The sequence below is a fragment of the Myiozetetes cayanensis genome, unplaced genomic scaffold (assembly GCF_022539395.1).
Source record: "Myiozetetes cayanensis isolate MyiCay16 unplaced genomic scaffold, myiCay2020 scf6-25, whole genome shotgun sequence".
NCBI classification, from domain to species: domain Eukaryota; kingdom Metazoa; phylum Chordata; class Aves; order Passeriformes; family Tyrannidae; genus Myiozetetes; species Myiozetetes cayanensis.
This window is the reverse complement of record NW_026087853.1, coordinates 13341746-13358001: the sequence shown is the minus strand read 5'-3', so window position 1 is coordinate 13358001 and position 16256 is coordinate 13341746. Positions and strand designations below refer to the sequence as shown.

Here is a 16256-nt window from a genome sequence, read left to right as displayed (position 1 = left end):
CTTCTAATATGTTGCTTTTTCTAAGTAATTAGGTGTGTTATGTGGGCAGTAACACATTGTTTAATAATTCAAATATAAACAGATATAATTAATGATTCTTAGTTCAAAGTGATGTATGTTTGGATAACATATTGTCTAATTGCTTAAGCATAATATTTTCCATAAAATTGCTCTACTGAATATTGGCAAATGTTCACTTCTGACAATACAGTGCAGTTTGCAAGGATGAAGAATTTCTGATTTCATATATGATGATGCTCCAGGAATTTTTCAAAACTCAGAGTGACTTTGATGGAGAACTGAGGTCTTCACTTACCATATTCAGGAATTCAAACATGTGGTTTGTTCCATTTCAGATATGTGTGAAAATAAGGTATATTCAAGAAAAAAATATCAGTACATCATGTTCCAGTGCTCACAAGACAGGAGAGTGACCATTAGCATTGGTGTAATTTGCTAGACCTTAGGTAATAGTAAGGCAATAGAAAATGAAAGAATTACACTAAAGATGCACCCATATAACTTAATGGTGGAATCACAAAGAGGATCAATCTCTGCTTTAAGTACCTTATGGAATAGGAAGAATCACAAGGAGTACTGGTTGAGTATTTTGTCCCACAAGTGATCTTACTTCAGTCACTTTGCAGAGCAGACATGCTTTTCTGACTTGCACTTGAAGAGTTGCCAGTTAGATCATGAATCATCCTAGTGCAGACACTGACATGAATCCTGAACACTGCATTCTGTCAAGCAGTCCAATCTTGTATCATTGTGCTGTGTAGCTTTATTATATTCTTTTGAATGTTTTCAGTTTTATTAAATTAGGATAGATATAATCTGTTTTGCTTGAGTTTACATTGCTGTAATATGACTGATTTCAGTATGCAATTGTTTAAAACTATTTAGAAACTTTATAGATTCATCAGTAAAAATATCCACAGCGTATAGACAGCATTTAAGAATCTTGCATCTTACCTATAGACATACAGGTATTGCTTGATTTTATTTCACTTTCAATTAAAACTTTCTTCAAGAATGAGTGGTGTGGGTTTTCTGTTCTGTAAAAAGCAGGAGTAGGTTTATTGTTGCATAGAAATTAATTTTTTAATAATAAATTTATATCAGTATTTTATAAGCTGTCCACAGCTGAACCTTAGGACATCTAATTTTGTTGTGTGACCATATTGTACCACTTATATGTGTAAGTGTGTTAAATACTGTCTTTCATTCAGTCACATAATTGCTTAGGAAGTTGAGCACAAAATGAAATAGTTCTGTCACTGCTCTCCTACAGTTTTAGTTGGTTACTTCCAACTTCTAATCATGTTTTCATCCTGACATTTAAGACGCTTAAGGACTTCTGAGGTCCAGTGGAAGTGGAATGTGTTTTGCATCATATTTTTATGATGAAACTAGTAGGTATCCTGACACTAATATATTATCATACAATATATGCGGATTTTAAATATTCAGCAGTTTTAAAAGGGTGAAACAGATCAATATATTGTGTTATGTGTAAATGATACTGTAAAATATTGATGCAAATTAATATCTCCGCAGAGTTCTAAACGTTGAGCCCCATTCTTTGAAATATTTCTGACCAATACAAACAGTTTTTAATTGACATAGCCACAACTCTGTGAAGCTGAAAACTAGTACATTTAAAGATTAAAAAAATGAAGGCATGAATAATACAGAAACTACCCAGATGACACTGTGGTCAACAGATGACCTAGAAATCACACTGTAATGAGCTCTAAATTTCTCTCTCCTCCCCATCTCCACTTTCCCCAGATTTTATCATGGATCAGGCTGGAGACCTCTGGCATTTTTTGTAGCCATGAGTAGACTGCTTGTAGTGGCTTAACCATCTCACTCAGACAGATCTCTACAGGGCCTTCTGTAGACAACTTAATGGAGAACTTCACCCTTGTTGTGAAGAATGCCCTCAGAATGTGTCCATTTGGCTTTTTTAGTGAGTGCAGTAGAGCAACTAGTAATTTTTAAAGTACAGCAGCTAATAATTATGTTAAAATATTGTGCACATTAACAGTTTGTTATGTTATTTAATAATATAGCAACAACAAATAATGTATATTTCTTCTTTTGTATGAAGAAAAAACAGAAAATCAAACTCCTAGATCATCTGACAGAAAAAAAGAGGGAACCAGAGACTGGTGGAAGCAACGTTCTTGTGAGATAAGTTGGGAGCAGCAGATGGGACTCTCTAATACCTGGAATGAATAAAATACATCCTGCAATGTTAAAACTCTTAAGTAAATTTTTTAAATAAAATTCCAAGCTGTAAAATATGTTCTGATAAACAATATAATGGTTGCAGAATTGTGAAATTATATGAAGTATAACTTCAGCTATGTGCTCTTTACTGCTGTAGCTAAAGTGAAGATTTTGTTTTCTTCTATTATGCCTTTGTAGTTCAAATTCTTGGATTTAGAATGCACATACCCATTATTTAATTGGCTTATCTACAATTTTAGCAACTCTTAGCACACATGTTTTATGCAAGTAATAGAAGGAATTGTTTATGAATATGAAAAAGTAATCCCACATTTTAAAGAATCTGATTTAAGACCAAAGTCCAGAACCATTCATCGGTCTTTAAAAAAACCCATAAACCTTAGAAGCATTGTGCTGTGAATTTGGAGTTAATGCTTTTCCAATTACTCAATTCATAAAAATTCTGTGTAGGTTTCAAAGCAATCTAAAAGCAAATGTCTCCAGATGATGTAAAAAAAAGTTTTATTTCATAAGTTTTGTTGTATAAATACTTGTTTTAATTTTTAGTATTTCAGATTGTATTTTCACTTGAATAATTTATAATAATGAATCTAGTTTTTAATCAGCTGTAATTGCAAGCTATCATGGTTCAGTGAAGTCATCTGCATTTGTTTGTACTAATGCTAATGTTTCTATCAAAATTTATCTGTGGAAAACCATGCAATCCTATTTTAAAAAGTGCTATTTATGCCAGTACTTGAGAGGGAGCCTATGAAGCTATTGTCAGCTTCTCTATTCCAAAATGGAAGCAGCATAACTATATTGATATCAGAAATATGTGGTTTTTAAGATTTATTGGTGTATGATAAAGATCTGATCTGTGTATGCGTATGCGCGTGTGGTTACTTTTTATAATGTAAAAACATGAATGATGATTTACTCAAAATAAAACCTAGGACAATGCTGTACATGCATGTTCTTGAAAAAAATTCTCAGGGCATCTTTTATAATTAAAATAAATAAAGGCATTTACCCATAGAGGGTATTTATTTAAAATAGTAATAGTGCTGGATGTATGCTGTCTTGTGTGAAGTAGAAACTGTGTCTCTGGATTTGGCAGTATTTCACTCTCTGAATTCTTAAGCTTCTTACACTGCAGTTGGATTTACCTGTATTCTGACTTAAGTCACAGACATTGTTTATATTCTGTGGAAACACTTAAGTTTTCAGTTTGCTCTGCAGCCTGGTGTAGGATCTTGTAAATGAGAGATTTCTTTAAAAGTTTCTGCAAGTATTGCAGTGTTTAACATTCACTACTGATATAGATACACAGATGACCTGTGCTGGCTCCTCCTGGGTTCTGCTTTTGTCTCATAATGAAAACAGATACTCTCAGCTCCCCATGGACAACTAACTCATTGTGCCAGCTCCAGCTGCTCACCCGTGGGCCACAGGAGACTGCTCAATCTGTTCTTAGTCTGACTTTTGCTAGGGACCAAACTGAGATCAGCAGTAGCCAGCTGCAGAACAGGACACAAAACTGTGTTTGCCCTTTCAATGCCTTTACTAGAGCAATGCAAAACAGCCAGTAAGTTCAGAAATGAATCTAAGCTCTTTCTCCCCTTATAAGCATGTAATGAGTTCTCTATACAGTCTGTCTTTTTGTTTCATGTCAGCTATCATTTGTTTGTCATTGTTAGCTGATTGACTTATTCAATACTGATAACACGTGCTCCACTCAATAACCCTGTTATGTAATAAATTCTTGCTATGTAATCTTTAAATGCTCTATTTAGACATTTTTTGGACTGGGCAACTTCCTTGTGGAATACCTCTGGTGTCTTGTGCATATTTTCATAAGTCCTTCACAATACAGACCTTCATCCAAGCAGTCTTTTTAGGGGCCACTCACTTCTGGGTTAGTTCTTTTAAACAGCTCTGATGCTTTTGAACCCCTCAAAGCATTGTTTTTACCTGCTGATCACCTCTAGGTCCAGAATAACAGCTGAAGGTCAACTGTACAGTGTAATTGGTTGGTTCTCATATACACCAGCAGCAGGAAGGAGTGATTCTCTTTCTGGGTACATTCATACTGCATTGAGGAGTTAAGTTAGATGTACCTTAGTAGTCTAGTCAGATACCAGAGCCTCCTCCTAAGTCCTTTTGCGAGTGTCTTACCCCAGTGTCTGGGCTGTTGTGGGCAGACATCTAATGGTAACTGAGGTGATTTTTTGAGATTTACCATCTTTATCCTCTAATTTATCTTTTGTATCTTCCCTCGTGGATACATCAGTCCATGTGTGTTTACTGACAGACGTCTTTGAAGCTCCTTGCCAAATGATTTTGAAGACTCTTCTGCTCCCTTTTTGGCAACTATTTTGTGAAGGTTGTATGAGCAAGTAGAATAAGGCTTAGATCTGTTAGTTATATAAAACTAGAAGTAGATTTTTCTGTTGTTTCATACTTTATATATAGGACTCTGCTAATTAAAATGTGATGAATGTTAATATCTTGCACTTCTATTGAAATCACTGCTCTACTTGAATAAAGGGAATTGTATTTAGATCATGGAAATATTTTTCTGTAACATTTTGGGAACATGTTTTGGACTCTAGGATCAACTCCATGAATAGATTTATTCCAATTTTATGGAGCTATGGTTTTTTCCTACCAAAGTCTGTCATAGTTGAGTCATAAAATCCTGTTACATAGCTCACCCTGGTATCTAGATGATATTACAGGCAGAAATTTTGGTTTTAGTAGAGGCCCAGCTTGGTGTTATGAAATAGTACACACATTTTGCACATTCAGAATACCTGAATTCTGAAGGCCATTCATAGGCCAGATTTTCCACATTCAGAATACCTTTTATTTTGTCTTTAATACAGGGAATATTTTCAAAGCAGTTACATCATGTACTCTGAGAAAATGAGGTGATTTGATACTCTGCATAAACACTTTAGAAGAGGTCACACTCACAGGCAATGTAGTAGACTTCTTGACAGAGTCATTGCAATTTTGTCATTTTTAAAGATCTCTAGAGAGAGGCTATAAATTCTGTTTTAGGGCTTGATACTGCGTCTGTTTTTATGTGGTAGAAGTATTCTAACGTTGAAGTCACTAGACTCTTAAGTGTCTTTGGAAAAGAAGATAACATTGAGGAAAATGCAGTGTTTGGGAATATTTTGGCATATGAATCAGGGGGTTTATTCACACCACTAAAATACTGATTTTTGAAAGTTCAGTTCTGTGTTCGGTTGTTATTTTTTGTGGGTTTTTTTCTTTTTAATTTCAGATGTAGATTTTGAAAGTCACATTTTTGCCACTTTGAGCCTTAGTGAATCTAGTTTGTTACTTGGCATTAATAATTGCTAGGATGACCTAGTGCTAACTAGAGAAACAAAACAGGTTTTCACATTTCATATTTCGGTGTCTTTTTATTCTAGTACAAATTAATAAGATAAAAATAATTCCTCTTATCTACCAAAGAATAGACACTGTTACCTTTATTCACATTTTTGTTGGATCAACCACCCTTCCAATGAACAGTAATGTTTTAAAAGTTTCTTCGAAAATCATGAAAAGGAATGGTCGGTCCACTTTGATGACAGGAGGCACCGTGAATGCAATCATTTCTGACCCACTGGCTGCTGCAGCCTCAGTTCCTTCTTCATCCACCTCAATTACTGCCTTTTGAACAACCTGAAGTACAAGGTAGAAATAAATTATGTGACAGAAATGAATATTAACATGAAGAATATTTTTCCAAGTGAGACATTCTGTTGAAGTAGGTTTCTACGAAGGATTAAAGTGAGTAGGTCAGTGCAGTCTCACTCTGCTAGACTGGTAGACCCATGTGCTGTCTGCTTCAGCAGCAAAGATATTAATGCAGCCACCATGCCCACAATACTTTCATTGTGGATGTGAGTTCAGGAGTCATTGTGCTTTTCCACATTTATGAGCATAGACCTCACTTAGAGATTGGGGTTTTTCTTCTTGCAGCTGGTAGCATGAAGCAACCATTGCATTTGTATAGTGCTCTTCTTTGACACCTAACTGTGCAAGGGAGAGTTTCTCAAAAATAGGGAGTGTTTTTATCAGTCAAAAACACTAGCTGGATATGTCATCCACAGTTGATTTTGTGAGAGCTTAGGGAAATGCACCAATCTTGGCGCTTTTTTCTGTATATTTCTAATTTTTTCATTTGGTAGCGCAGATTAAATATGTGCAGCAATGAGGTACAGTCCTGGATTGGTTTGAGGACCTTCCCACTGAAATCACAGCCGGGCAGAATCTGATTCTTTTCCATTTTATTCTTTCAGCCTGAATATATCTCTGAGTGCTTCCTCTATGTTTGGGTCTGTATTGGTGAACTGCTTGGTCAGCTAGTGGATTTCCAACTCCCAAAATCCTAATTCTAGGAATTACTTACATGATCTAGTTAAAGAACTTCACCAGTGTTGAGTTCTCTGCTAAACATTCCTAAGTAATGAATTTAGATTTCATGATCCACAGGAACAGGATGCTCCTTTGGCACTTTGCAGCTGATGCACATACTGTTTCTAATACCAGTTAGTAGCTACTCTTGAAGTGTGATTTTTTCATAACACAATAGAGTTAACTGCTGAGAATCAGTATGAAAGTTATATGATCACGAGGAAGGGTGGAAAAGTGCTGCAGATTACCGTTGTATTTCCCAACAGTGAAATAGTTTATAACAAACTGAAAATCACTGCAATTTTAATCCATTAAGTATTTATTCTTTAGATGTTACATTTTCCCAGAAAGGTTGTTTTGCTAAGCCAGCACAATTTTGAAAACCTACAGGTCAGGCATTAGAGTTTTTGAAACCTGTATAGAGGTGTTTATTATACTACCCTATTAACTGGCCAATCACAAAGGCTTGTATAAGGATTTGGTGTAGGGAGACTTGTAAGAGCAGCACCTGGAGAGTTCTTTCTCATAGGATACAAATACCTGAAGGAAGGATGCAAAGAAGATGGAACCAGGCTCTTCACCTTACGTAAGTTTACAAAGCTACATTTTTAAATCCTGTGTCAGATTAGTATCGTCTGGGTCTTGTTTTCCTCAACTGTTCATAAATTCATCCTGTTTCAGAAATTTTGTTACTTCTACTCTAATGTAATTTGTATTTAGCATTAATTGCATTTTATCTTGTTCCACACACTCCATTCTGAAGGTACAAGTTTCTTTGTGTGGTATATCTTTTATCTCCTTTCTTTGATCATGCTTTTTAATTTTCTATCATCAGCAACTTGTCATTTCTATAGACCAACTGGTTTGTTTTATAAGACATCTCTTGTCACACAGACCTATTCCTCTTGATATTGGTGTGATTGTCAAGTCCTTTGTTTTCCATTTCTTCTGCTTCTCATTCTGCCTCTGTTTTCTATCAGTCTATTGAAATTCATCTTTGCTTTCCCTTAAATTGTGGTACAAAGTAGCTCCTCCTCCTTTTTTTCCTTGGGGTTGTGTTCCTGTCTTTTTGGTCATTCACCGCTCTTGCATTTGCCTGTTTAAAGGATCTTTAAAAGTTCCAGCATATGAAGTAGAACATCCATTTGGGTTGGAATACAGCTATGTTGCACCAGTGCTCTGCTGTGAGATTCTGGTTTTAATTTTCCATGGTATGCAGAAGAATAGACAAGAGTGCTTTGACTTCTCTTTCTCCCTGTTACCTTTTTGAGATTTTATTATTTGAACTTTCTAAAGTTCTTTATTTTTTGAGAATTATGCCTGTCTCTGGACTGTGTATGATGAGTTCCCTCTGGCTTTCTCTCTCTGCTCTGGCTTTTGCCATTTGACTGGGATTTACAATGTCTTCCTTGTTCACAGTTTTTATGCAGTTGTGCTCCTTCTCTGCCAATCATATTCCTCTTGAGGCAGAGCTCTTCTCCTGTGATGGATTAGCTTTGGGAGGTGTTGAGCATGTGTGAGATGTAACTGTCCCTTACTTCTATACACCTCATACTTGAAGTGAGATCTATACTGAATAAGGTGTCTAGATTTCATATGAGGTACTTTGGTATTAGTGTCCCTATAAACTTGTATGACAGTCTCTTGGCTGGGCCATTTATATACTATTACAATCCAAATAGCAAGAATTTTGGAAGGCTTACCTGTGAAACTGCTGCATATTCTTGATCTGTGAGATGACTAAGATCTGCTGTACGTGTAAAGAGTTTTTTAATTCCAAGAGCATGAAGCAGTTTCTTCATTTTATATTTTTGCTGTAGTTTGAACTTTGGAACTGAAATATCCACTTTTCTGTTGAAAAAAACCCAAAAGCATTCAATGCAAACTTGGGCTATGCAGTAGAACATTTGGCTGCTGAAATGCACACTGCTCAGGAATTAAGCTTTATACAGAGAAAGAGGGGACAAAAACTGAAGAGTCTCTGCTGGCATTTAGGTTGGCAGAAAATCATCTCTGACCTGTTGATTGCCAATGATCCGAGAAATCATTTCCTTCTCTGTATAAAATACTTCCAGTGACACTTACAAGTGCCTTGATACCAGGGTGACACACTGGCTTATTGACTAGTGAAAATAATTGTCACTTCAGGAATTACATTCCACAGGAATAATTAGGGTTTACTTTTTCATATTCAAAATTACCAGTTACTCTGGATTTCCCCTGGTAAGAAATGTTTCATAAATATACTGCATGTTTAGATTTATTGTGGACTTTGCCTGCCAGTGCTATATTTAAGGAGAGAGAATACCTAAGGAAGAATATGGAAAGACTACACTGACTGTGTCCTCAGAAAGACAGACACTTTTGAGATGAGTCAAAGATTTGTCCCCCCAGAGTAGGAACTTTCATGTGACACTTGGGTTGTGGACAGGCCAATAAAGGACCTCTGCTCTGTAGATACCGAATGCCACAGAGATGCTAACATGTGAAAAGGCTTAGGAAGACCAGCTAATCTTTGTTGAGCTCTGTTGATTTGCTGCAGCAGACATCAAAGACATCAGGGCCCATGGATGTCAGAGCAATACCTGATTTTCATGTTTCCAAGCCAGGATTCCACAAGCTCTGTAGACAAATGGTCTTCAAGTGAAATGTAGTCTCCCTCTTTTTCTGGGATAACAATCAGCATGTAGGCATTCCCTCTATAAGGTGTTTTTATCACAGTGCATCTTAAGTTCTCATCAAAAGTTGAATTAATTTTATCTGACTTGAACATCATGGGTACCTGTACACTTCTGTATTTGTTTATGTGGAAAGTCTCCATTTCTGTAAATTTGGAGTTAAATGGATAGACCCACTTGCCTAAGGAAAGAAAGAAATTAAATCATCATTTGCTTTTAGATTTGTTGAGAAAAATGTTCAGAAAAGCTTAAAAAAAAAATCTATGGGATATTTTCTGTATCTAATTGAAGTGGCTGTCAGTTGTGCCTGGGATAAGTGGATGACAATTTCAGTACATTAAATTATACACAGAATTTTTTTACATCAGAAAAAGGAAAAGGAAGTAATCCACAAACTCCTTCATTTGCACAGAAATAAGGGAAATATTTTTCTAGGATTGGTTAGCTGCCACTCAGGTTCAGAATTGATATCCTCTTTGTTTATTAAATGCCTGATGAGCATCTGACCTTTATTGACATGTAACCTTCTCTGAGATTCTCTACCAGCTGTTTAATAGCCTGTATGTAATTTAATTACACAATCCTTTGGATGGGGATTCAGTAAAGCACTGACCTCTCCACAGAATGGTTGTGCCCATCACAGCTATTTCTTTCCCTCCCCTTGTAGGTAATATAATGGGGTAGCTGGGTTCTCTGGGGAAAGGGATTCTTGATGGAAATAGAAACATTATTTTTGTTTCAATGATTTTGTGTATGATGTAAAATCAGTCCATAATTTTATGTCCAGTATCCAGCATTCAAGACTGTTGTGATCAAGGCTTTTTCATTTTGGTGGATGAATGAAAATTAAACATGCTTTTGAGTCATAGAGATCATTTGGGAATGTATTGAAATAAGAGGTTTTTTTCTCTTTGAGACTCTTGTATGGAAGGAAACGTAGAAGAATCGTGGTTCCCTATCATGAAAAATCATTTCCCATTAAACAAGCCTAATGGAAGGAAGTAAATCTAGATAGAGACATAGAGAAAAAGGACATCTGAATTCATTTAAGCTCCTCCTAATGTAGCTGAAGTTAAGAGTTTTGATTCTTCTAATAATAATTTTGCAATATAAAACCAGAGATTACCTTTAAAGACAATGTAGTCCACAAGTAGCAGTTTATTATGGTGGTCAAGCTCTTCAAAAAGATCTGGGATTTTTCCTTTGGTCCTTTTGTAAATGTTTTGATTTATGAGAAGTTTTGCCTGGGTAAAGTTTTCAAAGTCCACTCTTAGGAATTCCATATCAAAGTACTGCTTAGATAAATTCAGGAAAGACTCCTTGAGTCTGAAGTCCTTTTGGATAAAAGAAACAGTACCTTGCATGAGGAGAAGTTCTTGATTCATTGTGATGTTATCTATCAGTTGTTTAAACAAGGCTGGTAAATGGTGGCCATCCATGCTGTCCTTCAAAGCATGGAGGTTTAGACCTTTTACTATTTGTCTGTATGTTTCCCCTTTGGCTGCCAGCATATAAACAGTCATGAGAGCTGATACAGAAAGGGGGGAGATGATCACATTGTTGTCATGTGTCATTGCAATTTTTCTGTAGAGGTTAAATCCAAAATTTGCAGTCTTTTCAGTGAAGTTGTAAAGAGTGAAGTCTTCAAGACCTTGGTCTTCAAAAGACTTAGAGATATTTTTTTGATGATACCACTCTTCAGAAATATTGACATTTTTATTTTTTTCCAAGAAATTATTGTCTTTTTCCTCCTTTGAAATGTTAGGTTTGATGCCAGCCTTGACGAATTCAACACATATTTCACTCAAGAGAAGTAGGTAAATTCCTTTTTTCATGTTGACATCCAGTAATGAGCTCTTTTTTTTCTCTAGAAAAAAAGAAAGGCAACACAATGACTTTTTGGTTTGTTCTCTTCACAAGGGAAAATGTCACAGATGTAATGAAGTGATCTTTCTGCATTTTCAGGGTATATACTCTAAATCTAAGATCTCACTCCTGTTTGAAAAGTCAAATTTAGATCAGTAAAAGAGAGAAGTTTCCAACATAATTAAATTAATCCAGAAAAGATACTATGATCTTCTGGTATTGCTGGTTCATGTCAGTAGTTCACTGATTTTCCATTGCTCACTTGTATTTTCTCTACAAAATGAAACCCAGATTTCAAGCACAATATGCAGCTCAAAGATGAAAAATGGAAAACAAAAGATGAAAAATGAAAAGCTGTGTTGCAGCGTCCACCCTGTGAAATTGGTGTCATCTGTAAGCACAAGAATTCTAGGCAGCATGTGGTGGAAACAATATGCTTGGGTTTCATAATTTCATTTCACTTTTCATCCTTCTGCCATAGGTTGTTTATTACTCCATTCAGATCATCCTCCTGATCACATGCCATAGGATTCCCTGCTCTTTTCTACTTCTCTGTCCAGTAAACGCTGAAATAGGTTCATCAGTGCTGTTTCCTCCTTGAAAATAGCGTTTTCAATGTCAAATAGCAGAAGGATGAAACAGTTGTTCTATGTTTAAAAATATAGTATTTTACACAAGTTATGATTTCTGAGAAAAGTTAATACAGAGTCTCGCCTCTGACCAACAAAACTTTTGGAGAAAACTGGACACATCTTAGAGTAGACCTCAGGCAAACTTTAGCATCAGACATTGATTGTGTAAATTTGCACATGAAACACACTTTTCAAGCATAAAGTGCAAATATGATTGCCATTCATCTTTCCATTAAAGCAGTATATGAATTCTCTCCCAGACAGCAGTGTTGAATTGCACCTTGTGGAAAAATTTTGAATGGCCACAATCTTTGGAGATACATTTTCCCATTGCAAATTAAGCAGGATGTCCAAGATCACCAAGCCTGCACAGATTCCTTTTGTAAAGCAGTGGCATGCAGAGTGATAAGTGACATGAAAAGATGGATTATATGGTCCATCATTAAAGTAGTAAGTGATTCAATAGTCTAGAATCATATAGCACTGTAAACTACTTTAAGTTAAGGATCTGTACAGCAAATTACGGTCATTGTATAATTTGTGATTTGGCATATGGGAAAACTGCTTTTATTCAATTTATTCAGAGTTCAGCTGAATTTCACAGTTGGCTGATTCAGGCTGTGGGAGTTAGTCCTGAAAAGGTATGTTGATGTGAGTACTGAGATTTTCAGGTGCCAAGTCACAGGGTGCTTTTGGCAGTCAGGTGGTGTGCTATTTTCTTTTGAGATAATAGGTCACGTTCTGTACTTGGTGCAACACAGATGGGCTGTCATGACTTAATCGGGAGGCAGTGAAATCCTGAATGTTATGCCTCCTCTCGAGGCATAACATGGCAGACAGAGAACAGAGTAAAATATGCAGCAAATATTTTTTTCTTTATTTTTCTTTCCCATTAACTCCTGATTTATTTTCAATGAGATTCTCTGTGTCTGGATTTTGCAGGACTGGAATAAAGAAAAGAATTGCTTGACTTCAGCTCCTGACTTGCTATTCAAATGGTGCATGTGATCTCTGGACATTTGGGATACTCACTGTCCCCTGATGGACTGTAAGCAATGGAGTTCAGAGCTATTGCAGTAACTGCTGGGCATTTCTGCTGCTTATGTAGTGACCCACTTCTGTGGGAAGTAACGCAGGCACAGAGGTGCTGCTCCTGCTGCAATGCTGTGCCTACCCTGGCAGCAAAGAAGGAGGTTCTTTCCTCTGGGAGTCATCCCTACTTCAAAGAAGGATATTTGGACACTGCAGAGTCAGCTCTAGCAAAGAAGCAGGGATTGGAAAATTTTGCTTTTGATCATATTCAGTCACAGAGAAAGGGTTTTCTGCCACAGTCTCTCTCTCTAAAAAAGCATCAGGCCTAACTGCCCATTAGGCATTGCAGAGTGTCAGCACTTCCTCGTCTTTTCTAGGCATAGTGCAATTCCAGTGCGACATCTGGGAGTGTTGCCTTTGGCAGATGTCACTCTTGCGTCTCTCACTGAGAGGTGGGGACAGTACTTGGCTCAAGTGGGCCACCAGCTCCCTTGGAAGATGTAAAGGGACTGAATGGGGAAAGTGGTGAGCTGCCTTCCAGAGAGCTCTGCCATCCCAACACGAGTAGGTTTCAGACTGAAAGGACAGGGCAAACGTGGAAGCTCTTGTTTACAGGCACATCCCAGACCATTCAACAGTCAAAAGATTGATAATAGCATACACAAATAGTAGCATACACAAATGCTATTTATTTGGGTGTAATGAACATCACAGGAATAAGAACCTTGCAGTTGCACCAAGTATTACCCGCAAATCTGAGAGCGCAAAAATTTAAAGTTAACATTACAGCAGCTATATCATTCTCCTCTACTAACAGTTAGAAATAAAGCATGTCCTCTAGAAATAGGAAAACAGTTCTGGGAACAATAAATTGGAATTTTTGTACATTATAGACTCAGGTTTTTAGACCCAAGTAAAGCTTATTGCTAATTTTAGATAACTCACTTTATGCATAGACAATTCATTAATAAACGTGTATGTGTTAGAACAAAATAAACATTATTTCCATTTTAAGAAATACTTGTTTCTAGCAGTATTAAAGAAGTTACTTGTGTAAATGCCTTTTTCTTCTGAAGGCATTAGAGCAAGAGAAAAATATATTAGAAGCTACCTAAGACCAACTAAAACTGCTCATCTAAAGAATCACTGATAAATATGTAAAATTGCATATATATATATATGAAAAATATAATCTTTCTTTTACAATCTAAATGCTTCATATAAATCTTGTCTTACCTATTAGGTAGCTCCTCTGTTACTTTTCTCAGTCAGCTGTATTTAAAAATGAGAAGAAGATGCCTGTCCCATATAGATGTTTTTGAACAAATATTTGCCCTTCCAAAGAGTGGTAATCTGGTTTTGTCTGTTATAAATTAACTGCTTTATAAACACTGAATTTTGTTTCCCATAAGCAGCATAATGAGGGAGGGTTATATTCCGGTAAATATGTTCTGTCTTTCATGAGAAACAAGAAAAGAAGAAACTCTTTGCATCTTGCCCTTCAGCACCCTGTCAGGTTGTGGCCCCACAGATCCAGTTGTCCATGAGAATTACTTTACAGCAGGCTCTGAACTACTCAGTGGTGGAAGCAGTATCCAATCCTGCCTAAAATACCCCGTTACATAAAAGGCTATGTCACAATTCACTGAGGCAGGGGAAACATGAGGGAGGGAGATTGGAAGGGAGGGAGGGAGAAGGTACAGAACGTTTGTAGGGGTGTTAACAGCTCCCTCGTCCTGCCATTTGGCCATACTTTTGGAGGAGAGGCCAGGGCTCCACTCCCTCTTTCAAGAGCATGCCAGCTATTTGGTGACGTATCAGTATGCCAACATTAACGAGCTGATAAGCACTGAGGGATGTTTCTCCTATAAAATACAAGATGTGGGGAAGCTGGTATTCCCACAAGAGTTATGCAGAGCTATGGGAGGCATGGACAAAGTTTTTGAATTTTCAGTTGGTCTTGCCTGGACAGGTTTGACAGGCTGATTTTGGCCATTCAGCATTATTATTTGGGTAAGACACATTCTTCCAGACAGTTTATTCAGCAATTTCTGTAGCATGGTGTGAAGTAAGATAACACACAGTTATCCCTGAAATGCCAGGCAGTGGAAGGATTGTGGCTAAATTTATTTCCAAAGTCGAGAACACTAGACTTAAAAGAAGATTATCCTAATGGCGCTCCATACACCAGGCATGAGAAGGACACGCCCCCTTTCTTCTCAGGGCTTTTATAATTTCTGTCCACCCTGTCTGTGGGAAGCCTTTGACATGTCTGTGGACTAATCTTTTTCTGATGCCAGGGACCATTTCTCTGGAATGCAGGAGGAGAAAACATCTAAAACTTTCTCTGGGGAAAGATGCCTCTCCTAGGCAGGAAAGCTTTCTTACGTGAAACAAGCTCTGATTTCCTCACCATAATTCTTCCAGAAGGTCATCTACCCTTATACATGGGCATGATCTAAACTCGTCACTATTTGGTCATTGGTCTAATTCCAAATAGAGCATATACATGGAACTCCCCATCTTCCCCTCAGGCTCCTAAATTACTTTTGAAAATACTCCCACGTGAAACAGAACATTTTGATTTAGATTGTAAAAGAAAAAGAATTTGGCCTTAAAATGTGAGATAAGGGGGCTAGTCTCTAATTTTTGACTGAACTGAAAAAAAATATTACATGTGGTGTAAGTGGAAGTATTGGACATTTTAGAAAGCCCATAATGGACTTCGGCATCCAGGACTCAATGCAAAAAGGCTTTTGTTTGTTGCTGATGAGTACTGCTTCTATAAAGGGGCAAACAGTGTTTACTTTTGAAGTACAAGATTTGATTAGGAAGGGCTTAAGACCTGAAAACTGGCTCTCCATGGTCTAACCTGGTTTAAATCCTCGTTGCAAGGACATGTTACTGGAGGGCAGTTGTGAGTTTTATGCTCTTGGAAAGTTTGAGAGAGGGGTCACAGGCTCTAGCTACTTACATTGTTCCTTGGTTTAAATTAGTTTAAAATATTCTTCCTTTTAGAAACAATCCTGGTCATAATAAGCCCCCAGTGTAGGCATTGTATTACAGAATGTGGGAGCATAAGGTGGGGTTACTAAGCGAAGGCCCTACTGTAACATCAGGCAGTCTATTCCCTCCACTCTGAATGTCCCTGAGTGACTTCAGAACTTTGGTTCTCTGTCCAGGTGACTGGACTTTTTTCTCCCCTACCTCGTAGTCTAAATTTATTTGTGTTTAATTCAGTTGGATTTGAAATTCAAATGCCTTCTCATTGCATGGAAGAAATTTGCATCTGATATGGTTGGACAAAGCTGTATTACTGTGATGTGCCTCTGAATCTGTGCATCTTCTGCAGACTCTGGTACTGTGGTTGTGG

General features: G+C 37.0%; 2 protein-coding genes across 7 annotated transcripts in view; one reads left to right on the top strand and one right to left on the bottom strand.

The window, feature by feature from the left end:
• Nucleotides 1-3300, top strand: part of PPP4R4 (protein phosphatase 4 regulatory subunit 4) — a 68594-nt gene extending 65294 nt beyond the window's left edge. For 3 of the 4 annotated variants that reach the window (XM_050337102.1, XM_050337105.1, XM_050337104.1), the window contains one exon: nt 2117-3206. In XM_050337102.1, coding sequence (XP_050193059.1) covers nt 2117-2141 — 25 coding nt within the window. In that variant the 3' untranslated portion in view covers nt 2142-3206. Of the gene's footprint in view, nt 1-2116 lie in introns of all 4 variants that reach the window. The other variant, XM_050337103.1, reaches the window with a different exon arrangement.
• On the bottom strand, nt 827-14282 carry SERPINA10 (serpin family A member 10). 3 transcript variants are annotated; one of them, XM_050337109.1, is made up of 6 exons: nt 14120-14282; nt 10480-11220; nt 9261-9534; nt 8379-8526; nt 5743-5940; nt 827-1058 (listed from the first exon to the last, which is right to left on the bottom strand). In XM_050337109.1, the coding sequence occupies exons 2-5, from the start codon at nt 11186-11188 to the stop codon at nt 5749-5751; spliced, it is 1323 nt and encodes a 440-aa protein (XP_050193066.1). In that variant the 5' UTR covers nt 11189-11220; nt 14120-14282; the 3' UTR covers nt 827-1058; nt 5743-5748. The 3 variants fall into 3 exon arrangements, with proteins under 3 accessions (XP_050193066.1, XP_050193065.1, XP_050193064.1); XM_050337108.1 differs by lacking the exon at nt 827-1058 and adding an exon at nt 2047-2234; XM_050337107.1 differs by lacking the exon at nt 827-1058 and having other exon boundaries at nt 5656-5940.
• Nucleotides 14283-16256: the final 1974 nt, after the last annotated feature.